The 25,810-nt window shown below is 46.4% G+C and overlaps 2 protein-coding genes across 3 annotated transcripts in view; one reads left to right on the top strand and one right to left on the bottom strand.

Annotated features, from left to right (window-relative positions):
* AVIL (advillin) overlaps positions 1 to 9,275 on the top strand; it is a 41,898-nt gene extending 32,623 nt beyond the window's left edge. The window contains exons 15-20 of the mRNA XM_053295004.1: positions 1,660 to 1,805; positions 2,274 to 2,418; positions 4,276 to 4,464; positions 5,434 to 5,502; positions 6,749 to 6,883; positions 7,972 to 9,275. Of these exons, the coding sequence (XP_053150979.1) occupies positions 1,660 to 1,805; positions 2,274 to 2,418; positions 4,276 to 4,464; positions 5,434 to 5,502; positions 6,749 to 6,883; positions 7,972 to 8,085 (798 nt within the window). The 3' untranslated portion in view covers positions 8,086 to 9,275. The remainder of the gene's footprint in view (positions 1 to 1,659; positions 1,806 to 2,273; positions 2,419 to 4,275; positions 4,465 to 5,433; positions 5,503 to 6,748; positions 6,884 to 7,971) is intronic.
* On the bottom strand, positions 9,269 to 23,931 carry TSFM (Ts translation elongation factor, mitochondrial). Of its 2 annotated transcripts, none has more exons than XM_053295005.1 (6): positions 23,727 to 23,931; positions 20,560 to 20,709; positions 18,328 to 18,456; positions 17,756 to 17,878; positions 15,133 to 15,217; positions 9,269 to 11,899 (listed from the first exon to the last, which is right to left on the bottom strand). In XM_053295005.1, the coding sequence occupies exons 1-6, from the start codon at positions 23,796 to 23,798 to the stop codon at positions 11,481 to 11,483; spliced, it is 978 nt and encodes a 325-aa protein (XP_053150980.1). In that variant the 5' UTR covers positions 23,799 to 23,931; the 3' UTR covers positions 9,269 to 11,480. The 2 variants fall into 2 exon arrangements, with proteins under 2 accessions (XP_053150980.1, XP_053150981.1); XM_053295006.1 differs by lacking the exon at positions 23,727 to 23,931 and adding an exon at positions 23,531 to 23,679.
* Positions 23,932 to 25,810: the final 1,879 nt, after the last annotated feature.

Genomic DNA, 25,810 nt, shown 5'->3' with positions numbered 1-25,810 from the left:
CGGGAGGGAGAGCGAGCGAGAGTGCTGCGGGGGAGAGTGAGTGCTGTGGGGGGAGAGAGCGCTGCGGAGGGGAGAGCGAGAGCGCTGCAGGGGAGAGCGAGCGAGAGCGCTGCGTGGGGGAGAGCGAGCGAGAGCGCTGCGGGGGGAGAGAACGCTGCGGGGGGAGAGCGAGAGCACTACGGGGGAGCGAGCGAGAGCGCTGCGGGGGGAGAGCGAGTGAGAGTGCTGCGGGGGGGAGAGCGAGCGAGAGCGCTGCAGGGGGAGAGTGAGCGCTGTGGGGGGGAGAGAGCGCTGCGGGGGGAGAGCGAGCGAGAGTGCTGCGGGGGGAGAGTGAGCGCTGTGGGGGGAGAGCGAGAGCGCTACAGGGGAGCGAGCGAGAGCGCTGCGGGGGGGAATGCCACAGGCTCAGTGCACAGCTGCGCAGATGCTCTGTGCGGGGTCAGCTAGTTAATTTTATTTTTTAAATCCAAATTCTTTGGCTCTCAGGGTTCACAAAGACATGAATGAACAGTATTTGAATACATCTCAAAAGCCAGAACCAGCAGGGCAGGGTTTTAGTGGAGTGATCTAATATTTGGTATGGATTTTGACACTCAGGGATAGTGCCAGCATTCATTAAAAAAGGAACAAGTCACTGCGGCTGTGCTCACTCACGTGCAGCCTAACCCAGACTAGAGAAGCCCAGTCTGGGTTAGGCTGTGGGTGAAAACTGCCAGGATCAGACCCGATCCTGGCAGGGCAGTGATGTCTAGCCCGGCTTTTAACCTGGGTTAACGTCGCCAGTGCGCTTTAGCCCAGGCTCAAAGATCATGTGTCTCCTTGGGCTTTGTTTAGCCCGAGGAGATGGAAGATGGAGAGACAAGCACCCAGAGCGCCTGTCTCCTGGGGGAAATCGCCCAATGCACCACACTCAGTGCACGGTGCATTGTGGGATACTCAAAGGCTGGGGTGCTTCATGTAGCCCTCCACCCGCTCCCCCACTGAATGGCTCCACAAGCTCTCATAGCAGCTGAGAGCATTTTGGGAAACTGAGTGGCATGTGAACACACACACAGGAAATGCTTTACCAGGCAGCAAAATGAAGCTGTTGCTGTGGGCAGCGAAGGGACCACACTTGTGAGGGGGCTCCTCCCTCCCAGTACATCTTTCTTAAATAATGAGTGGAGGAGCAGTGCAAACACTGACGTTTCACTTCAGGTGCAAACATGTTTAAAGCATCTGATGGCCAAAGAACTCAGGGAAATGAATTTTTCTTTGGTGTTTTGGTGATGTCCAACTTAAAGAGGGCCTTCGCACAATCAAAAACTGTGTTCTAACTGGGTGGGGAGCTATGTGTGCTCCCAATTTTCAGTTGTGTGGAAGCCAGGTTGGAGGAAAACCTGGGTGGAAGGGATTATATGGAAGCAAGGTAGGAGGATAGTCTGGGGAGGTTTTCCTCCGACCTTGCTTCCACACAATCACTTCTACCCAGGTTTCCCTCCAACCTGGCTTCCACACAAGCTCAAGGAGCTCCCAGTTTTCAATTGTGTGAATGACCGCAATGTGTTGCCTAACACCAAGATCTTGTTGAAGGCCATTTGGGCAGCACCCATGCACGTGATTGTGATCTGTGTGGCTCGCTGGCTCTGCACCTTTTAACTGCTGTTTCTCTCATGCCAGGGTTCTAGCGGCGATGAACGTGAAATGGCCAAGCAGCTAGCTGCAACCCTCTGCGATGGGCTTCAGGAGACTGTAGCAGAAGGGCAAGAGTCAGCAGGATTTTGGGAGCTGCTTGGTGGCAAAGCCTCCTACGCAAGCGAGAAAAGGTAGTTGCAACCCAGGCCTAAACAAACATTTGCACCAGTATATTTGCTTCCCTGCTTTGCAGGCAGCAGGTCTGAGGTTCAGTCTCAGGTGTCTCCAGGTAGGTGTGGGAAAGACCCGACTCAGAAAACCTGGAGAGCTGCTGCCAGTTAGAGCAGACATGACTGAGCTAGTTGGACCAATGGTCTGACTCTCTCTGTGGCAGCTTATGCTGAGAGCCTGTAGCTCAGGGAGAGAGCATCGGCACTGTGTGCAGAAGGTGGTCCCAGGCTCAATCCTGAGTATGTCCAGATAGGGCTGGGAAAGACCCCTTTCTGGAACCCTGGGGAGCTGAACAGAAAGTATATGGAGCTAGATAGCCTGACTCAGGAGAAGGCAACTTCATATGCTCGGTGGGGCCCCACCCACCATCTTTGTGAAAGGAGATTTGAGACACCAAGGGACTTTCTCAAACAACTGCTGTCTTGCAGGCTTCAGCAGGAAGTCCCTGATCACCCTCCTCGGCTCTTTGAATGCTCTAACAAGACTGGACGCTTTGTAGTCATCGAGATAACTGACTTTACCCAGGATGATCTCAGTGAGAGTGATGTTATGCTGCTGGATACATGGGACCAGGTGTGGCTGGGGTGGGAAACTCTGGAACTTTCCAGAGTTTCTAAATCTCTCATTCTCTGGTATTGGTAATGTACTTAATGTCTTCTCTTTGGTTTTCCTGCTGTTATTTCCCTCCCCATCAGTGCTAGGAGGTTCCAGGCAGTCTTTCGAAATCTAACAGCCACTAAAATCTGAGCTGATCTTTCAAAACTCGAAGGAGCCTTTTGAAGGGATGTGGCAGCCATTCAGTTTTCTTTAGAAGGAAAGGCTTATGGTATTGTTAAAGACAGGGATTCTCAACATTGGGTCTCCAATGTTATTGGACTTCAACTCCCATAATCCTCAACCCCAGTGGTCTTTGGTTGGGGATTATGGAAGCTGAAGTCCAATAACATCTGGGGACCCAGTGCTGAGAATCCTTGGTTTAAGATATCCTTTTATTGTCTGATTTGCACGCTGAGAGAGTAAGTTAGGAGGTCAGAAGAAAGCATGAGCAGGAGGGCTAATCCCAAAGCAGAAACACCCAGAGTTCAACAGACCACAGAACTGCCTCTCTCAAAATTCGGTTAAGCATCTAATGTTCGTCTTTAAAAATGGCTTTTGAAATTCTTTAGATAACTTTGTGGAGGATAAGCCTATCAAAGCTTATTAGCAGGATCTTTAGGAATGGAATCTCCACCTTCAGAATTCATTTGCTACTGATAGGATAGCAATCACAATCTTGCTGTATTTGTGTGCTGCTGTGCAGAATATAGCTGCCCACTGCTGGAAAGTGTACTGAGCAGGAGGGACCTTTGATCTGACACAACGAGGTCATCCACACAATCAAAGACTGTGTTCTACCCAGGTTTGGGAGCTGTGTGCACTCCCAATTTTTGTTTGTGTGGAAGAAAGGTAGGAGGAAAACCTGGGTAGAAGTGATTGTGTGGAAGCCAAGGTAGGAGGAAGATCTACCCAGATTTTCCTCTAATCTTGCTTCCACACAACTGAAAATTGGGAGTGCGCACAGCTCCCAAACCCAGATAGGACATAGTTTTTGATTGTGTGGATGACCTCAATATGTCCTTACAGCCAAAGCCAGACTCCCCAGGCTTTCACCTATAGCCCTGATATGCCATGAGCCACCCACTAAGGCTCCCAGGCTAAAGCCAGCCCTCTGGGTGCTTGGCTGGGTGCTTGGATTGTCAGATCCCAAAGTAAAGTGTGGATGAGCAGCTTTTCTCAGTTTAGGACTTGGTGGTGGCGGCAGCAAGCCATTTTGGGCAGTGGGACATGGGGATCTGGCTTACCATCGCCCACTCCCTTAGCAGAAGTGGTCATCTGCCCAAACTAGTGACATTTCATGTGGTTTGGCAAACAGAAAGAGTTTTTAAAGGCTCGTCTCTTCAGCTACAAACAGACATACTTGCCAATTTGAATTTCCTCCATTAACCACTGAGCACGGCACCCTCCTTCAGTGGGAAAGCAGTGCCCCCATGCAGAGCATGACAATTGGAGCTTAGGGCTAGTGCTCAGATGCACAGCAAAACCCGGGTTTGGGCTTTCCCACTTCAAACTGCAGATGAGGGCTCATGTGGTTGAGTGTTCCTCCATATTAAAAACATTCCCCACCCTAAAGAAAACTGGTGTGTCGCAGAGGCAGCTTTCTCCTGGCATGCTAGTTTGCTATTGCTCTTTGCATGGAGGAGTGTCCCCATGAGAACCCCCATCTGCACTTGAGGTGGTTCAGCCCAGACACAGGTTGACCCTCTCAGCAATGACTAGGCCCTAGTCTCGACAATGTGGTCTCAGAAGACAATGCTAGCTCTTTCCTTCCATGGCAGCTGTCTCCCCATTACTCAAACGAGCAACTTGGAATGATTGTTTCTCCCTTTGCAGGTTTTCTTATGGATTGGCCGAGAAGCTAACAAAGTAGAGAGGAAGGCAGCACTGACAGTGGCTCAGGAATATCTGCAGACCCACCCCAGTGGGCGGGAGACCGACACCCCCATCTTGATCATCAAGCAAGGTTTTGAGCCACCCACCTTTACAGGCTGGTTCCTGGCTTGGGATCCATTCCAGTGGAGTGTAAGTGAAAGCCATGCCTAAACCTTTGTCCTCATATTCCTAAATAATGGAGGGGGAGGGCTCACAGCCAATGTAAAAAGAGAGGGGCTAGGTCTCACATGTGCCTGGAAGTCACATCTGAGGTCCTGCCTTCTAGTCCTTCCAACCTCAGATGTATGAGGATTTTGCTGGTAGCTCCTCAGCAGTTGTGTAAAGGCATTTGTACATGTTCAGAGGCACTCTTATCTCTAGCAAATCTACATAGGGAAAGAAATACAGACCCAGGTAATGTGTGAAATAAAATTCTAACATCTCAGGGGCTGACGACAGGAAGCCTCTGTTAAAATTAAGCAATGAAGTTGGTTATTTTGATGTTTGAATGGAACTGACCAATGGACTTGGCTGGTTAAATCCAAAATGAAGATATAGGTGGACAGGATAAGGAAAATTAGTAGTCCCACTGAAATTAAAAGGTTAGGCATTCATTTCAATGGGACAACTTTGACTCATGTTCCTTATCCTGTGAGCCACAATCTGGTTCTCTAGGTGGGATGGTCTAGCCTCCAGGACAGCCTCCTATTTAATTAATTAATTTATTCCATTTCTGTACCGCCTTATCCATCCAAAGGCTCTATGTTCTAACATAGTCCTCTTAAATAGGAATAGCCATTCAAGAAAAAGGTGTCGCAAGGGCTGTGCATCTGACCTAACCGGAGGCAGAATGCCAACTCGGTTGTTCTTCTCAAAGCCTCCCCAGAGGCACTTGGGTAGCTCTACTGGAAACAGGAAGCTGTGCTCGATGGGTCTTTGGACTGAACCAGAGGGGCTCTTTTGTTTTCTTCCTCCTACGTTTTCCCAAAGCTTGGTCTGGCTGGCATGATTAAAAATGGGTTCCAGGGCTAAACATCTGTGAGTAAAAGCTCCTTTCCCAGTGTCCTAATAGGCGGGTACCCTAACTCCATAGGTAACCGGCTGTTTGTATCCTTACAGGAAGGGAAGACATATGAGCAGCTGAAGGAGGAGCTGGGAGATGCTGTCAACATTGCCAGAATCACCGCTGTAAGTGGAAGGTTTGCCTCCCCAGTGAGAAACACTGCCCATAGCTGGCTGGAGGAAAATACTCTTCCCTGTTGGCTATCCCGCCCACGACTATTTAAAGTGGGGTCTGCTCTCATTCAAGAATCAAGCAGGAGTATATAGCAAAGTCTTTTACTAGAGAAGCCAGCTTCAACACCCTTCTGAGTCCCTTCTGCGTTCTTGTCTGCTGCCCCACCTCTCCTACCTAGTTCCACATACACTGATACACCCCTCATGCAGCTAACAATCTACGCCGCAGCATCCTGTGTGAGGCAGGCAAGGTAAGGTTGTCCATCGATGCTGCTCTCCCACCAGTCAGTTAGCAGCCCAGGATTAAGAGCAGCTTTTGGGCCTTGCTGCACAGAGAGAACAGTCATTCCCAAGCTGTGTACCACAACGTTAAATCATGAGGCTTTTCACACAATGGAGGAAAACCGGGCTAAGGGACGTGGGCGAGCCCGGTGGTTCAGTGGCAGCTAGCCCACCAGAGTAGCCCTCCCCATAAACGAGGTCAGCGGAGCGAGCACTCCACTCACCCCGTTTTTCTGACCGTGAATCGCTGCGGTGTGGCAACTCGTGAGAAGACCCCTGACTGGGAGATGACAAAAAGCCTCCTGGCCACAAGGGTCTCCCCCAGAATGCCCCACACACTCGCACGGGGTATTCTGGGACTGCTGGGGGGGCCTAACCCCACAGCCCCAACTGGCTCCATGACGGAGCCAGTTATCGTGCGGGCAGCTGATCCGGCCGCCTAGGGCTCGACTACTGCTTGTGTGCTTGACCTGCTCTTCCCTCTAACCCCCTCCCGGCTTTACACACCAATCATGTGTAGAGCCTCAATGTCAGGTTTCTGGGAGCCCAAGTGCCCACCTCCCGAATAAGCCATTGCCTCTTTCCCATCTGCCTCTGTTGTGGGGTGGGTAGTTGTGCTGCATCTTCACAGCGGATGCCATAAACCCTGCAATCACTCAGAACGTTGAGACACAGAAGAGAGTGACCCACCCTCAGGAGAAACACACCCAGAACAGTCGCTTATGCAGGAACACGGCGCAGGGGGTAAGAGCAGACAAGTCTTATTTTTAAAAACAAACCTGCCAGGATATAAGAGTGAAGCGTACCTTCTATTTTAATTCAGAATAAAAGTGTCTCTCATATCAAAACATTGGGGGAATAGGGGCGTAATGCTTGCTATCCAGATGGCACTGAAAAATGACCCTTTTCTGTTTAGGATCTTAACGATGCATCCCTCTCTTCAAAGTCTGGGACTGTGAGCAATAGCAGCAGCTGTCCAACATACCCTCTAGAAGTCCTGCTGAGAAGCCAGGATGAACTACCTGAGGATGTGGACCCTGCCAAGAAAGAGGCAAGTTGTGTTATTTCAAGTCTTTACTGCAGTGCTTAGGAAGGAATCAGCCTTAATTATTAGGCCTGTGATACAAACATACAATTTGGTGCTGGGTGCAGGGGCGTAACAAGGCTGGAGTGGGCCCAGAGACAAAATTTTAAAATGGGCCCCTCGCTGATACATACACACACACTTCACAATATATAGTGCACTCACTCTCATATCCCCATGATGCCAGCTTCTCTAGAAAACTCCACTCCCTCGCTTTAACCCCGTCCCTCCACCCTCCCATGGGGAAGAGCACTCCCGGCTCAGAGCTGTTTCTGCAGACAAGGACTTTGCTGCATGCATGCCGCCTTTGCTCCGAACCTGGGGTTGGCTTTTCCATGGCACCGAAGCTTGTCAGGTGTTGGGGAGTCAGTGACTTGCCTCTGGGGGGCCCCTCGAGGCGTGGGGGGCCCCAGGCAGCCACCTCCCCTTGCCTAATGGTAGTTACGCCCCTGGCTGGGTGCAGAATTCAAGATCTGACAACTCCAACTTAAAAAGTGTCTCTAGTCCTTCTGGTTACAAAGGTAGGCTCCAACATACATGAGGAAATACCTGGTGAACTCTCGCAAAGCCTCCAACAGTCCCAGAGTCCAGTTCCTGTCAAGTTAAGTTTGGTTTTTACAAATAACTGAGGAGGTGGTAACTTTGCTTATGAAAATGGGGTGGATCCTTTTAAAACACACAAACACACCTCCCTTCCTACATAGAAAACTAGCAGAGATGAGGGTTCTGGCCCAGATTTATCCCTGATGTACTAGTTTACTATATGTAGGCATTTTGGTTTTTGCATAAAGAACATTCATTCCCCTGAACCCGTGATCTGAAATCATACCTCTAGAAACAGGTTAACCTCCTCATCGGCCACTTGTGAGAACTAAACCCTAGTTGGGATTAAACCCCACTGAGAATAATAGGACTTGAGCTAGTCATGATAAATTCCACTGGGTTCTGTGGGACGTAGTTGTGATTGCCTTCAGCTATATGGGGGCCTTATTGTTTTTGCCAATGCCCCATCATTTCCTTATGTACTCAAGAGCTGTGGTTTTCTTTTCCACCAGAATTTCCTGTCAGAGCAAGACTTTGTGAGAGTCTTCGCAATTTCCAGGGAAGAGTTTGCTGCTCTCCCCACCTGGAAACAGCTTAACCTAAAGAAAGGAAAAGGGCTTTTCTGAAGGAAAAAAACCTGAGTTTTTAAGAGAATAAGACATCTCAACTTGGTCCTCATCTACTTGGGTCAGGCTCTGTGTCCAGAAGCAACTTGGTCTATGGAGGGAGCTGTATTCTCACTTTTTCAACTCTATATCACATTTGTGCCTAATTGTGCTTTGAATGTTATTTTTGGGGCACCTGTATTCAAGGCTGATGCTGTCCAGGTTAAAAGAAGACATTTCACCTTAATGATTCTGCATTGCTGGGAACACTAACTCGGATGGAGCAGATTTGGCTACTGAAGCTCAGCAGCTACAACGGCGGCAGCTTTCTGTGCTCTTGGCCAAGGCTTGCTCCATACAAATAAGTAGCCATACAGTGGCACTGGCTACTAGGAATCTAAGCCACACAAAGGCTGCTGAGTGGGGATGATTGTTTTGTGTAAACCAAGCCTAAGAGTGTATGCCTATATTATAAACATTAAAATCTGCTTTACTGCCATTAACACCTCACTCCACCCTACTTGTGCCACTCCCAAGGTATACTGGGACTACAAAGGATCTTTTGAGGCCACATGTAGGAGCTCTAAAATCAGGTAACAACTGTGTCTTTTCAACACTTCAGCCTCCCTACTATGTGTTTTGGGCTGATTAGTTTGCACCGCCTCCCATGCCCTTGGGTCTATAGAGTTACTACAGATTAGTGGGGGGTGCAGTCGGCCTGGTTTAGCCTCCTGCTGTGATTTCAGTGGTGCCTAGGGGGCAGGGGAGGAGGAAGAAAAATTCCAGAATTCACCCAGGAACTCAGAGATTCTAATCATTTGGATACATCCTAAAACAACTAAAATAATACAGAGATTTTTAAAACCCTTCAGCTGTCCCACAAAACTATAGTTCCCTGTAGGGAGTAAGAGAAAATAGTAGGGTCACTTTTCAGTGTTTTCCTATGGTGTGGAGGCAAGCACTTTACAAAAAGAGCTTCAAGCAAGTTGAAGTGTGTGAAGAAAATGTACTTGAATGCATCCTCCTGAAGAGAATGGACGGGATGAGCTCCAACCACTCTAACTAGGACAATCCTCTAGTCCTCCATGTCTGACCTTGAGATGGCAAACTCCTAGCTCTCTATGGGCAAGGGAGTGTCTGGCTGATTTCTGCAGCACTTCCAGAGAAAGCATCTTACCATCAGACATAATAAAGCCCAGCCCCATACAAACATAACTAGATACTTTATTTACGGCCAATGGCCAAAACAAAAACATAACGATACTTTATTTACGGCCAATGGCCAAAACAAAAACATAACGAAGACGTTTCTAAGCAAACAGTTCCCTCCGTAGCTCGTTTAATGCTTGTTGGTTATTTCAGTAGCCGACATCCTGACTAACAAAATGCCAGTGCTGCATTGCAGACTCAGGATACGGGGCGGGGTGGGGTGGGGGAAGATTCTCCCCCATTTCCTTCTGCAGTTGCCTGCACCATCTGAAAATATGTCCCTGAGCCCCAGAAACACATTTTCAGAAGGCACAGGCAGCTGCTGCAAAAGGAAGGGGGAATCAGCCACCCGCCCGCATGACATGTTCAGCCACAGCCTTAGTCGGGAACACATGATTGCACTGGCGCTTTGTTAGTCAGGAAAGCTCTAAAGACAGACTTGAAAACATGTTGGATGGACAACCACCTCCTTGCAACATGAGCAGAATTTCCAGTGCCCTTTCCAAAGTTAGGATTTTACAAAATACACCAATTAATATAGGTTACAAAGTCTGAGTTACCTTATCAATGCATGTTGATGTTTTCAGGCACTGAATACTTACAGCGCTCCATTTAGGCTTTTCATGCTGGTTGCAACATGCAAGCCTGTACTACATCCCATGGCAGCTGAAACAGGCAGCCCACAACTGATCTATGGAGACCAGTGCTGTATGGACCCACTATTAACAGGGGCTGCCAGAATGCAGGAGACCAAGGCTGCAGCACTTCGGCTCTCCTGCAGGTGTTGGATTACAGTTCCCATAATTCCTGCTTATTGGCCACTATGGCTGGGAATTATGGGAACTGTAGTCCAACAACAACTGGAGCGCCAACGGTCTGCAGCTCTGCAGTAGACTATCACATGCACAGCATGGGAGACAGGAATGTGAAGGACTTGCAGCCCTAGACCAGAAAGATGCATTGTCTGTTTTATGTTGCCATCAGCCACAGAATACAGGCATGCAAATGAAAACTAGTGGGCTGTCTGGTGAATTAACTGGGAAGCTGCAGGTGCCGCTGTTGTATTCCACAGTCATGCTCTAGGCTGCTTTGGGATTGTGTCAGGAAGCAGCAGCTATTCACTTCTGTTCACATTGCATTGGCATTACAGTGGCACCTTTACCACACATGGCCAGCCAAGTATTGCAGACTAGATTAGAGAATAGCACAAAAGGTCCTTCTAAGCTGGACCTCCGGATGTCTGAATTGGCACAAGCAGCTGTTATCGTTCTAGTCTGAGTACTTCTCACCCCCCATGAGTATTTCAACAACTCCTATCTCCTTCTGCTATTAATACCAGGAGTGGTCTGCTGGGGGAAGAGCCAAGAGAGAGAAGCAGATACTTCTGGAAATATCACCTTAGGCTTACTAAATGGTCGTAACTCCACAAGAAGTCATAGAATTTGACTTTTAATGAAATGTCAAATTCATAATGTTTATAAGAGAAACAGCTCAAGTTTCTGAAAATGGGCTTAAAAAGGTAAGCAATCACTGATAAAGCCCCAAGTTAGAGCAGGGGTTTTTCAAGGCTTCAGCAAGGACTTTCTCCACTCTCCAAGATCCCTCCAGTTAGCCCATGGACCCAATCCCAACTTGCCTTGCCAGGGGTATTTAATGAGATCCATCCTTCCAACTTTACTGAACCCACTATGATCCTATTTTGCTATATCAATACAAAATCTAAATTAGTATTAAATCAATGTTAACTACTTCTGCTACTATCTGGTTTCTGATTAATTTAATATAATAGCAGTTATTAATTATAGATCCTGTATTGGTCATCCTGCAATTCCAGTTGAATATTTAGATAATGCGTCACTTCCAGATGTCTTCTACTCATACCAGCTTTGCAGAATTTGGCTTTGCAATGTGCAGAAATGGTTCCTCCCACTCCATTCCCATTTGCTATTAGCTAAAGGTCCTGGCTTTCATTTTACAAAGACAATACATGCAAGCAGTTTGAATCACTAGACACAGTTCTCGTCCTTGCTGGTACTATCACTCCAGGATGAGCATCAGAAACTTTTTATTTCTTACATCAACATCCATTTGCCATACTTTACTTGCCAGCCACATATCCTTCACATTTAGTATTTGGATTGTAAGGCCAACCAACAGGAATTTCATTCAGTTTCAACCAGCTGGAACAGGTCACTTGTAAATACTGTCTATTCTGCTTCCGGCAACTCTGTATGTTCTCCGCATTCAAAGCGCACAAAGTCTAGCACAGAGACGCCCATGGGCTGAATATACTGCCCCAAGGAAACAGTGGGGTCCAGGAGGTACGGCTGGGCAAGCATCTTTGTTTCGGAATCTCCACCAGGTTCATCTTCTAGAGAGCCCACGGAGAGGGGGGCCATGCCCACCACATGCTGGCCTAGCCTCCATCCTATCTCGGCGAAGTTCAATTTCTGGCCTTCCTCAGAGGGGCTGCAGATCACCAAGGCACCATATTTGCCAAACATCATATGAGAAAGCAATGGATTTCTTTCCGAGAGCGCTCCATGCATGTAAGTGCCAATGAAAAAGTTCTCCGGCACAGATACCCATGCTGCCCTTTTAATAACCATGTTCTCTCCCAGCTTGCCTTAAAAAAACAAAAACAAAAACACCACACAGAACAAGAAATAAGCATTGGGTAATGGTACGGTTTGTATCGAAGAGCTGAACTACACACATTAATCTGCTCACATGGCCAGCAGCTTTGCTTTGTTCAAAAAGAATGCTTAAGGTTCCTGCCACAGCTTGTCCAGGAAGGGAAGGCTGGAAAAGCTCAGAGTGCTTGCTTGCTCCTCACTATCTCTGCACTTTAGAGAAAGCATGGAGCGATATTATTAGCAGAATAAGGCAGCTTTGTACAAGTCATCTAGCTCAGGGGTCTCAAACTGTGGCCCTCCTGCGGATGTTGGCCTACAAGTCCCATCATCTCTGGCTATTGGACACTGTGACTGAGAATAATGGGAGTTGTTGTCCAAAAACAGCTGGGAGCCACAGTTTTGAGACCCATGACAGCCGACTCTCAGAAGTCCCTCCAGGGTCCCAGGCATGATCTTTCCAAGCCCTTCTAGGACCTACAATCCTTTAACTGGAGATGCAAAATATTGAAACCTAGGATCTTCTGCAAGCCAAGCATAGGCTTATCTGCTAAGCTTCCTCTGCATGAACAATTTCTGGAGAGAGTCCTGAACCTGCCTTATAAGAACCACCAAAAAAAATTACAAATATTTTGTTTCAGTGAGCTACAAGGCAAATCCATCAATTTTTTCCTGTCCACTTTCCTCAAAAGAAAATGGAACACAAACTTGCTTTGTGGCTAGAACATCCCATAAAGAACACAATTTATTTTCAGCACAGTATCTAATGCCAGCGTGGTGCAGTGGTTAGAATGCTGGACTAGGACTGGGGAGACCCGAGTTCAAATCCCCATTCAGCCATGAGACTAGCTGGGTGACTCTGGGCCAGTCACTTCTCTCTCAGCCTAACCTACTTCACAGGGTTGTTGTGAGGAGGAACCTAAGTATGTAGTACACTGCTCTGGGCTCCTTGGAGGAAGAGCGGGATATAAAATGTAAAATAATAATAATAATAGTGCATCCTCCAGAACAAAATTTTAAAGTAATTTTTCTAGTCTTCAGAGTTGCAGCAATAGTACTATTATAAGACTATCTCAGCAAACTTAGACCACAGCACATGGCAAGCTGCATATGAGGCTTGAGGGAATCCAATTTAGAAGACAACTTCTGGCTACAACTCTTTAAACTTGTAGCATCTTCAAGTCTAAGCCATTTTTGGAAGGGCAGTATAGAAATCGAATTATTATTATTATTATTATTATTATTATTATTATTATTATTAATAGATATCGATAACAGCAACAACATTGACAATAAAATTCTGGCATCCCGAAGGACTTGATGTCTGGATAAAACAAATCAGTCAATAACACCTGTCTGACTGTGTAAAATAAATAATAATAATAATAAGTAGTAGTAGTAGTAGTATTACTCTCTTATACCCTACCCTACTACATAATGGGGAAAACTGGTCTGATAGCAGTTTATCAGGACTACCTTGCACCCAAAATGACACTAGGGAAAGATCTGAAGACTGGAACGAGACCATGAAAGCAGCCTGCTCAAGAGCAATCTGGCTCTAAATTGCCGTACAGTAGAACAATGAGAAGGGTAAAACCAATGACCACAAGGCAGATGTTACTGCCGATTTCAACCCCTTCTCACCTAGCACCACACCCCAACACATTTCAAAACTTGCGTATTCTTCCTTCCTCTAGGAAAACTATACTCTAAGAAATACCATAATAATAATAATAATAATAAGCAACAGGCCAGGCAGAGGGGCACCAATCAGTTTCACATCGCCCTTGTGCCTGCAAAACACACTCAGCCACAGAAGAGTGCAAGGAAAGAAAATCTGAGACAGGCAACAGCAGCCAGCAGTTGTTTTTAAATATAGCAGCTTCTGAACAGGAGCAGAATGACGCACTTTGAATTGCGGCCGCAGTACCCCGTAAAGGTCCACAAGCACTCTCAACTCACTTCTGTTGGCAGTTCTGTGTATGGAGGAGTGATGGGAGGTACAGAAGTGGGCACTTGCCCTGAGCACAGAAATGTCTAGTCATAGCACTGGTGCAGCTTGAGGAAGAGAGCCAGCACCAGTTTTGGTTCTGTCCATGATTTTTAGTGGAGTGGTTCAGAGGTCATGTGAACTTCACAGTTGAGATCTTGGTTCCACACCACACATTCCCAAGCTTTAGGGGGATGTGCTTCCAAAAAAACATGGAGGATCAATGGCAGCTAAAAGTAGGCAAAAAACCTCAAACCACAAGCAGTTGCAGAACGGACGTATTCTGATGTGTTTCGATAAATATCTTTCTCAGGGAATATTCTGACAGTCTTGCCTGGAAGACACAGGATTTAGGCAGGAACGTATCTCTTCCAGACAGTCCAGTGAGACTATTCCCTGAGGAAGAGACTTCTAGAAACATGTTGGAATACATTTTCTATTCTGCAGCTGCTTTTGGTTTTGTGAGCATGTTTCTCCCTCCCCTGGCGGTGTGAACCTCAGAAAAATTCAAACCAACTGATATCTTGGTATATTCCAACCAATTTGCTTTAAATTAGAGAGTCATTGTGGCCCACCAGCTGTAATCGGCCTACAACTCCCACCATCCCTGGCTACTGGCCCCTGTGACTGGGAATGATAGAGTTGTAGGCCAACAACCAAGTCTGACACCTCTGCTTAAATAAACAGAGATATAAAAGCCAGTTCAAACCTCTGTTTACTTCAAGATAACTGGTTGGAAAAAACAAGATGGGTCAGTCTGAACCTCAAGGCTAGTCTTGGTTCGTTTTGAAACCTCAGTTGGAAACAGAATTCTTTGAAGGCTTGCATGGGCAGGCAATTGGGAAGCGCATGTTCCTGAGGCTCAGGGAGGCTATGAGGAACCACGATTTAACTGTGATTTTGCGTGACTTCTGAACTGGCCTCATCTCTTTTGCTGTTGCCCTTATACTAGCCTCCAGAAAGGGAATACATGAACAAGATCAGGGACCACTGTTTCATAAACAGTTAATTGCAGTTTCAAAGATAAACAGTGGCATGCAGAAATAACAGAAAGCAGAAAATGTTGCTGCTAGGCTAACCTGAGCGTTTAACTACTCCTGCATAAGGTGGGTACAGGAAAAATGCACTCCAAGAGTTCTCTTCAAGAACTGTTGCATTCACAGCATTGGCAGAGGATGAGTACAGAATATGGCTGCCATGTGCTACCTCCTCTTTTCCTAGCCACAGAATACTTACCAATAGCCAGAGCCAGCTGGTTGCTAAGCAAGGATCCATCAGGCCCCACCTTGAGCTGAAAAAGCTCATCAGATTTCAAGAAGTACTACAAAAGGAGTAGAAAAAGGACAATTTACATCAAAGTCAAGAATTTACAGGCCCTCTGTTGTAATCACTGTCCTAATATGCAGAGCTAGACTTCAAAGCTGTCTAGAAAGCTGTTCAGTTGATGCCGAGGCTGTTCTCACTTGCAGCCAAGACTGGGCTAAGCCAGCCAAGAACCGCCAGAATCGTACCAGATCTCGGTGGCGCTTCAGCGGCAAACCCACCTGCCAAGCCAGCCGCTAAGATGAGCTTAAGGGAGTAAGCACGGCCTTAGTCCCATTTTCTTATTTATGTGCAGCATTGGCTGCTTTCAGCCAACGCTGCAACACTGACAGGCACTCGCCTGCCACTGGGGGTATCCCCACAATGCTCCGTGAACTCACGCAGTGCATTGTGGGAGTTCTGGGGGCAGGGATGACACATCCCAACCCCCGCACTGCCAGGGAAAAGAGCAAGCTGTCTGGGCATGCGGGATCATGCACCCTGACCCTCCCAGAACCCAGCAGCTGGACCACCTGCAGGGTAGGCAAGCTTCTGCTGCCTTCCCTGCCCAGAAGCCCTCTCGCGTGATCGTGAGAAAGGGCTCAAAGAGGAGAAGAAGAGAGAGAGGTGTCGCCTACTTTTGCAGCAGCGTTGTTGTTGGGTTTTTTTAATGTGGAAGAGTGCAAAAAAAAAAAAGAAAAAGGAATCTCTCATGCAGAGTCTGAAATAGTAAAGTCTGTTATTCTGCTTCAAGAGTATACCACCCCATTCTGCTGCATGGGTGGGCCCGGCTTAAGGGGCAAAACATACTGCCCTATTGGAGGGAAAAGCTAACCTAGTTTTGAGTCCAAGGTCTGCTTGGACTTAGGGGAAAATCAGAGTTTACAGCCTGTCAAGTGAAATAGAAAGCAATACCACTGAGTGACAAAAGGCAGGCGATATTTAGCAAATGGGACTTTCTAAATATATATATATAGAGAAAGAGAAAGAAAGAGAGAATAAAGGCTGCAAGGCATGACCACTTGATGCTTTCCAAATGACTGGGACAGTGAGCAGACAGATGACCTTGAGGGCCTTTTCACAGATCACACAGCCGTAAATCCAGGTTTGCCACACAGCCTCAGCCAATCATGGATTCATAGTATTTGCATGACGCATTGCTTCACAAACAGAAGTGTGTTCTTACTTGTGGGCCAGTCTTACAGTTTCACTTTACATCAAAAGAAAAAGGTGCTTGAATCGGCTCTAGTTGAACACACACCAACACCAACTTCCGGCCCACTAGGAGGACAGACAAGACCTGGAGTATGACCTCTTCCAAAGATAAAACACTTTCCCTACTGTCTCCTCTTACCTCCTGAGCAAGAACAAGGACTCAAGTAAGAAAGAACAAATACCCTTACACAGATGAAACGTGCAGGGACAACAAGAAAGTACAGTATAGTACGTTTTCTGAGAGTCAAACACATATTTTTGAAAGAAAAAGCACCACTGGAAATCAATTATGGAGCAAACTAGAGCTGAGCCAAAGCCACTCCTATGCAAAATGTATGCGCTACATTTCGCACTTTCCTAAAGTGCTCTGGGGTTATCAGAGGACAGGGTATACCAATGACAAGCATGACCTAGGGATCTCTGCATTATTGCAGAAGCCTCTGGGGAGCATTCTTGTTTGGCATAGGGAAAATGTGCCCATGCCTGGTCAGAAGCAGTGCACAAGATTTGGCAGGCACTCTCTGCAAAGCACCCACAAGCTCCAGAGGTCTCTCTGATGGCACAAAGAACTTCAGCGTGAGCTCTCTATTCTGGCTGAGTCTGCACAAAATGGATGAAGAATCCTGATCCTGCCTGGGGCTCACTGGCATCTTTAGTGTAGAAAGTACTAGGACATTCAACACTACAATTCTTTAACTGCTCATGTAGCAATTGCCTGCTAAAAACCACTCAACAGGAAGATGCACATCACACTTCGGGATGTGCACAGAACCGTGGAGATGTGGTTCGGCGCTGGCAGGGGTCTCCCTTTAAGGGCGGGGGGGGCTGCACTTACCCCTCCTGCCGATTCCCCCCCCCCCCGGCGTTCCTCCCTGCTGCCCCTGCCCCGTTGTTGGCCGGAAAGACCGGAAGTAGCGATCGTGAGTGTGCCTGTTACAGCCGTGCACGTCACACGTTGCGTGCGCACGTTGCGTGCGCACACAACTGTACACGGTGGCGGGCACACACACAATCGCTAGTTCTGGTCTTTACAGCCAATAACGGGGGCAGGGGCGGCAGAGAGGAACACTGCCGCCCCAAAAACATTCTGAAAGAACGGAGTGCTGGCGAGGGGAAAGCAGCAAGAAGGGTAAGTGCAACCCCCTGCCCTTAAAGAACCTCACACCCCCAGCGCCGGACCAGGCCACGTTCGAACCGGTTTAGAGGCCTCTATAATGGCCTCCGGACCGGTTCGTGTACCTCCCTAATCACACATAAACACAACATACTTTGACATGCCAAAAATCAAAGTGTCTTAGAATGACAAGTATTTATTATTAAGAAGCCTTTGTGTCACCCTTACCTTGGCATACGTACTTAGCTGGTCCTTGATCCCCTGATAATGCAGCATTGTTCCAACTGCAGCTTGTTGAACCAGATATTGAAACTTGGCATTTCGGGCCACAAAATCAGTCTCACAGTTCACCTGGCAGGAAAGCATCACCAACACTGAATCACCTAGTCAGCTGCTGCCATTTTGCCCAAGGGGTAGGAATTAATTTAGAAGAAGCAATTGGAGGATGAGATGGCATTTTGTTCCCCAAATATATGGGCAGGGAAGGGAAGGCATTCAACCTTTTAGCAAGGTTCCTACAGCTTGTATCCTGAAGGTGGCTTACCGTTCACTGAAGAACTACTGTCTACACCAGTAAAACTACAGCATTAGTGTCCAAAACAAACCTTACTATACTCCATAGTAAATCCTCATAATGGATTACTACATGCCCCGAAGGGGCACATCTGCCATTAAGACCAATGGCAAACTGATCCAGTATGTTCTTCTAGAAGTCACATGGAAAGAACAGGTTGTTGCAGTTCAAATATTGCTCCAAGAGCAAAGTTCACCTTCCAACCCCAAGGCATTTTCTTGCTCACCTCTACCATCACAGCCGAGTTTCCCTCCTGCAGCAGCCCAATGAGCCCTTCTTTGGTCTTCCGGCCTTCCAGTTTGGAAGCTTTGCTCCATCCCTCCTTTTGGGCTTGCTCATGTAGCCAGGTTTCAGCCTTGGAAGACATATTTAGACCCAAAATGTGAGACACACACTGCTCAAAGATGGCACAAAGGACCAAGTCAATCAATCAATCATTTTATTTATAGCCATAAGCCAAACAAAATTAAAACTTTAGACTGTTACCATGGATAAATATACAGCATAAAATAACTAAAAGATACACAATCAGCCTCATAAAACCCCATGACGAGAGGTCAGTTTCATAGCCCCATATAAAAATTTAGCAACCAGTTTAGTAATACCCACATTAACCCACATTGGTCCCACAAAGGACCAATTCAAACATTCAACAAAAGTGCACGGTCCAGCCCCCCAAGACTGCACCACTTCAGGATACAATAAGGGGGCAGCAAAGACCTCCACAGACTCCCATATAAAACACACTCTGCACATGGAAAATGAGAACATCAGGAAGAAGGGTTCTCACCTAGTCTTCTCAATGATATGCTTATTTTACCACATGCCGGGACTTTATGGATATGGAAGAGTCAAATGTCTGAGTAGCATCGTCCCATATGTCTGGGAGGATACATTAACTTTAAGCCTAGCTGGTCATAATCTGGTGGTGCTTGAAAGTGAAAGAGCTTCAGAGAGGATGCTATAATGAGACAGATGTTTCCAAGACACACCCAAATTCTATATGAATCTGGCAGCATCCAGATTCATTTTACATACTAATTTAACCCCTGCTAACTAAGCAAAGAGATCCTTTTTAAAATGGTGCCTCTCTTATATTTAGCAGAGGAAGAGCAATTATCTCTGTTCAGCCTAGCACTGTGTTTCTCCAGTAGCTAGTGATGCGCACGGAACCAGTTCCATGCACTCCCGGGAGGGTTGCTTTAAGGCGTGAGGAGGGTATCCTTACCTCCCCCAATGCGTTTCCCCCACTGGCGCTGCTGTCAAAGTCGCTGGTGTGGGGTGGCTGTATACCGTCTTGTCGCTCTGGTCAGTGCAATACTGGAAGTGGCTAGTATGTGAAATGCGCACACGCATCAGTCACTTCCAGTATTACACTGACTGGGGTGGCAAGAGGGTGTACAGCCACCCCACGCTGGGGATTTTGACAGCAGCACTGGCAGGGGAAACACTGCAGGGGAGGTAAGGACACCCTCCCCACGCCTTAAAGCAATCCCCTCCCCGCCTCTGAACCAGCTCGAACGCTGGTCTTTTGAACCAGTTTGGCAGTCTGTTAACAGACCACCAAACCGGTTCGTGCACACCCATTCCAGCAGCTCGTGTCTCTATGGCATATCTTTTTAGAACCCCTTTGGGACAGAGAACCACCTTCTCATTCCTTCTGGTATACAGACTGCTTTGAAAACATTTTCATTGAAAAGCAGTATATAAATATTTTCAGATATGCTGAGCCTGCAAATCTATGCATGCTTAACATGGCTGTAAATCCCATTGAATACAGTAGGACTTACTTCTGAGTAAATATGCATAGGATTGCACTGTGAAACACATTTTGTAATACAAGTATTTACATGATCACAATTTGTTTGCTTTTTCCCCGATTCTCGGGTGAACGTTTCTGCACAGAGCAATTTGAATTCACTTTTCTACTTCACTGTAATTAAGAAATGGATTTTTTTGTTTGGATTCATGTGTGTATTTTGGCTTTATTTTAGCCCCCTGCTTATAAACCAACAGGACTATGTATGAGAGAGTGCATACACACACACTTAATAATCACACCTTAAAAAATTGAATTTTGAAATTGCCCACTTTGCCCGCTATTGTACTGATATTTTTTTTATTATGTTGCATTATTTAATAACATCTGTATTTTTAGAAACGTAAAAAATGTCCACCCCACATTAATGCATTCACATAGGACTGCAACCTTAGCTTCAACACTGACTTGCAACTAGATCATATCCAGGCTTGCTCAGAAATGAGGACTACTGAGTACCATGGGATATACCTCCTTATAAGCTTGCACAGGGTTGCAAGCCATAAAATTAGATTCTTAAAAATGGCTTGAAGTACCATTCTCTTCCTTATGTCCCACAGCACTTTAAACATCCAGTTATGTCAAAAGTGTCAGTGAAATGAAACAAGAGTTTTACCAGGTATAAGCATGTGTTCTCACCTCTTTGAGGTCACCACCAGATTTCTCCAAAGCTTTCTTACAGTTCACAAATGAGTAGCCAGTTTTCTTCCTGAGCTTCACCAGAAGTTCCTTTGGTGTCAGCAATGGAAGGCTGGTTTGAAGAAAACGGCCCAAATGCCAGCCAAACAACTACAAGGGGAAAGAGTGAAAAGTTGTGAAAGACAGCACAATGGAGAGACTTATTTACAGAGACTGACTTGCCCCTGCTAACTGCACAAAGAAGCACCTTTTTAACGTGATCCTCTTTATTTAGCAGAGGTTAGTAACTGGCCCTATCCACCCCCAGCACAGTACCTCCAGTGACTGTTGCTGGTGTCTATTTTGTGTTTTCTTTTAGAAAACACAAGATAGACCTGCCCCCTTTGGGGGACAGGGATCCATCTTTGTTATTTCTCTATGTATGGAAACATTGGAAACATTTGTTGAAAAGTGGTATACAAATAGTAGTTGTTGTACAGAGTGATCCTTTGCACACTTACTTGGGAGTAAGTCCCATTCAACTTAGTAGGACTTACTTCTGAATAACTATACATGGAATCCAACTGATAAGTCTGGTAGAAGTGTCTTCTGCTGGGGAAGGGAGCAACAACACAGCAGTCCTACTTTATTATGCATTATTCATCCCAATGCTGCAAGCATTAGAAGACATCCAGTGGAGCCAGCAAGCTCACATACACATACTTTCGAGACACTTTTCAATGGCAGAAGCATCAGAACCCCCAACAGGCAACATACTAGAAGTGACAACATTAATTAACTGAAAAAAGAAGTCAACATTTCAATGGGAAATAAGATCATAAAAGAGAATTCCAATTGTCTATCAGCAAAGAGGAAAAGTGTGCCAGATGCTACAAGCAAAAAGCACAAGAAATATCCACTGGCCCAAAAAGAGCTTCAAGAAAATATCAAGGGTGTAAAGGCAAAAGGGGAAACTTGCTTAAAGGGAGAATGGTTGCAATGCCAATATAGCACCAGCTGGCAAGAGCTTAAGAGAAGTCTCTCAAACCCTCTTTAGAAGCAGGTGGGTAAATACAGCTCCTTTATAGGAGCACATATGGAGAGACAGTGTCAGCATACTACTCCAATGTAGCCTCCAAGTATTTCTTTTGAGACCCCACCCCAGCTATTCTTTATTCCAATTATTTTCAATATACTTTCTAATCACCTCCTTAATTTCAAATTGTTACTCCCATTAAATGCCATTTTAGTATTACCAGCTGCCCCCCAGCAACTTTTGTTATGGCACCACAATCCACCTACTGAGCTAGATGGTTTCTCAAGACATTTACTGCTACCACCCCACAAACCCACACCCAAATTTAACAGGGATGTCATTTGGGCCTGTTGCAGTAGTTAGTGTTCATATCTGTCACAACCCTTCCTCCCTTGAAAGGTGGTATAATCCATTCAGTTAAGTACTGAATTAGACTAGTGCTCAAATCTAGAAGTGCTTTGCCCAAGCCCATCCATTAAGCATCACAGCTCTGCCAACTGGGCAAAGAGATGCTTTTTAAAGTGGTGGCTCTCTTATACTTAGCAGAGGGAGAACAACTGTCCTCATTCACCCCAGCATAGCATCTCTCCTAGAAGCTGTTGCGGGTATCTCTTCTATGCTTCTTTTTGGACTGTGAGCCCCTTCAGGACAGGGAACTTCCTCCTCATTCCTTCTTTTGAGAATGCCACTTTGGAGAACTTTTTGCTGTTGCTGAAAAGCAGTATATAAGTATTCTAAATTAATAGTAATGCAGAAACTTATTTTTAACCGAGATCTTTCCAATCAAAACTAAATATACTATTTACCACCACCTGTTGGGGCCAGAAATACAAGAGAGACTAATAGCGGCACAACACAATAGGCTTTCAGATTTTCCACCTTCAAACAACCTTTTTGACAGGAACTCATCTTGCCAAAACCCCTGGGTGTTGCAGAGGGTTCTGGGGAGCGTTCTAGGTCACACATGAGACTCATTTGGCTTGCTGGACAGGCTTGTTGGATCTCACTGTATCACCCCACGTAACCAAGAACATCTCTCAGAGCACACCCAACCCTGTATAGCAGAAAGTTGCTCACAGTGGGCAAGCTATCTTTCAAGGTAAGATCCAGCATTTCCTTGCTTATTACTGAGGAATCCCTTCAAACACTTCAGAGGAGTTCCAAAGCTTCCCAAAATTACAGTTTTAAAATTATTGATGTACAACTTGGACTAGGGAGGTAAAGGTAAGAAGTGTGCCGTAGAATAGGTGTCGACTCTTGGCGACCACAAAGCCCAGTAGTTGGCAATGGTAAATCCCTCTTGTATTCTACCAAAGACATCTTCTGCGCAGTGTGAGATGATGCCTTTCAGCATTTTCCTATATTGCTGCTGCCCGGTATAGGTGTTTCTGAGAAACATACCAGTGGGGATTTGACCAGCAACCTCTGGCTTGATAGTCAAGTCATTTCCCTGCTGCACCATTAGGTGGCTGGACTAGGGAGACCTTGGCTCAAATCCTTACTCAGCCACTGTTCACTGGGTGACCTTTAGCCAAGCACCATACTATCTTTAAGCCTAACCAACCTCATGGGTAAAAGAACAAATTACCCAAGGATAAAGATGCGTGTGTGTGTGGGGGGGCATATGAATACTACCCTGAGTGCCTCCAAGGAAGAAGAGGATTGTTTAGGTACGTCCAGATCATTGCCATAAATACTTCCGGTTAGCTGGTTTTTGTTTTATAAACAGTGGCTGTATAGCTTTAAGAGTGGAATCACAGGCAGAAAACAACAGGTGAAGCTATTCCTGGATATGCTTAAGGGATTTTATCTTCTTTTTTCTTTTCAGTTATGTTAATAGGCACTGTTGAAATCTTGTTGAAATAGAAAAAAATACACAGCCTTTTAACAATGGAAAAGCTTTACCTGTTAGTAAAGCTTTTCCAATATCCACGAATAATGGCACAAAGCCCTCACCCATAAAACAAAGAGAAGCTGCTCTGTGTTACATCCAGATCTAAGCAAGGGGAATGGACCGCACATGGGGGGGAGAGGAGGAGACTGAAAGGGCGCAACGGGCAACCTCCTTGCACCGCAAAGGAACCCAGCCTCCAGGACTTTGGGCAGCTCGGAAACCCACGCCCAACAAACGGCCCGTCGCTCTCGCCCTCACCTGCCCTGCTACGGGAGCACCCCTTTGCCAGGGCGTGAACAAGATCTTCCCCAACCCAGCCATCCGCGGCATCTTCAAGGCGCTTGCATTGTACGTCACCAGGTCCTACGGAAGCCGACGAAAGACATTCGCTTCTAATTTACCGAAGAAGAGCAGAGAAAGGGGCCGGTGTAGTATCACTTCGCCCTATGCATCAACGAGTGGTACACTGTGCATCTGAGCATGCTCAAAAGCATTGGAGCATGCTCAGTATGGTTAAATGAAGCTCCTTATCGTTTTCTGCCCAAAACCCCTATCAGATTTTCATTTCTGATTAAAATATCAAAGCGATGCAATCCAGATTCTGCAAAAAAAAATCACATGTGATTGGATGTGCAATTATGTAACAAAATTACTCTGAAACATAAAGAAGAATGACTACAATAGTGCATCCCAAGGACAAATGTTAATTTCTGTGAAAGGCCTAGAGAACTGGCAAGAAGAGAGCAAGAAGGGAGCATGCTCAGTCTCTCCAGTTGAAGCCGGTGCCCTTACCCTGAAGGTCAATCTATCAACGACTGACATCTTGAATGCTGGCAAAAAGAGTATGCTTAGTCTCTCCAACACCTGTCAGAAGCTCTTACCCATGTTAACTTTAGAATTAGTAAAGAGACTTGTGTACTCCACAATTAACTGCATCTGTCATGTCCTCTTATGAGCAGGTGAGGAGCTGTCATTGTGTGCTGCTGTGGCAGAGTCACTGCTGTTTCCACACACAGGTCCTGAATCAGCACCCTCTCGTATTCCACCAACCCGCTCTGGTTATCAAATTAAAAATCATGAAACATTGTTAAAAATTATGTTTCAGATTTTTTTCTGAACAATGTCATTTAGCCAGTGTGGTGTAGTGGTTAGAGTGCTGGACTAGGACCGGGGAGACCCGAGTTCAAATCCCCATTCAGCCATGAGACTAGCTGGGTGACTCTGGGCCAGTCACTTTTCTCTCAGCCGAGTCTACTTCACAGGGTTGTTGTGAGGAGAAACTCTCTGGCCTCCTTGGAAGAAGAGCGCAATATAAAATGAAATAAATAAATAATTAAATAAAGTTATCTTTAAAACATTAAAAAAAATTGGTGCTTTGGGAACAGGTGTTTAGTAATCTGGACAGGGCCTGCAAGTGTTTCATGCTGCGGGAGATGCCCAAGCCTAATCCACTGTGCAGCTTTGCTAGCTGCATCTGTCACGTCCCCCTATGAGCAGGTGAGGAGCACAGGTTCAGCTATTAGATGCTTGGTTACTCACCGCACAGGTGTTTTATAAAGATTATTATTATTATTATTATTATTATTAATAATAATACATTTATACCCCGCTCTTCCTCCAAGGAGGCCAGAGGGGTGTACTACAGAAGTTTCCCTTCACAACAACCCTGAGGTTGGTTAGGCTAACGGAGAAATTAGTGGCCCAGAGTCACCCAGCAAGTCTCATGGCTGAATGGGGAGTTTGTACTCTGCTCTCCCCATTCCTAGTCCAGCACTCAAGCCTAATCCACTGTGCAGCTTTACTCAAACTGCATCTGTCACGTCCCCCTATCAGCAGGTGAGGAGCTCTCATTGCATGGGGTTGCAGCAGAGACACTGCTGTTTGCACGCACAGGTAGGTCTTCGGTTCCACTCCTGGAATCCATTCCCGATTGCACTGCCCCCAACATATTCCGTGGGCACAGGTTCAGCTATTAAAGGTGTGGTTCCCCCAGGCCAGCAGATTTCAACCAGCCGCGCTTTCCTGATGCCTCTGCATCTCTGACGCATGAGGCCGTCAGGTTTCAGGAAAATGTAAGAAGTGGTGGGGACTTGATGTTACGAGGGAAGGGGGTGCTTCTGAGATTGTTGAGGGCGTGGGGCATGGTATTGGTGGCTGACTTATTTTCCTAGCTGGGGAGATGGCAGCAGCCACCAGGGAAGCAGTTCCATGTTGCACTGCAGCTCCAAACTCGGGCTTTGCAGAAGCACCAGAGTCCCGTTCTCTTTGGTTCTCAAGCATCCCTTTTCCAGGGCGTGAACAAGATCTTCCCCAACACAGCCATCCGAGGCATCTTCAAAGCA

Source organism: Hemicordylus capensis, chromosome 2 (assembly GCF_027244095.1).
Source record: "Hemicordylus capensis ecotype Gifberg chromosome 2, rHemCap1.1.pri, whole genome shotgun sequence".
Lineage (NCBI taxonomy): Eukaryota > Metazoa > Chordata > Lepidosauria > Squamata > Cordylidae > Hemicordylus > Hemicordylus capensis.
This window is presented reverse-complemented; position numbering and strand designations above follow the sequence as displayed.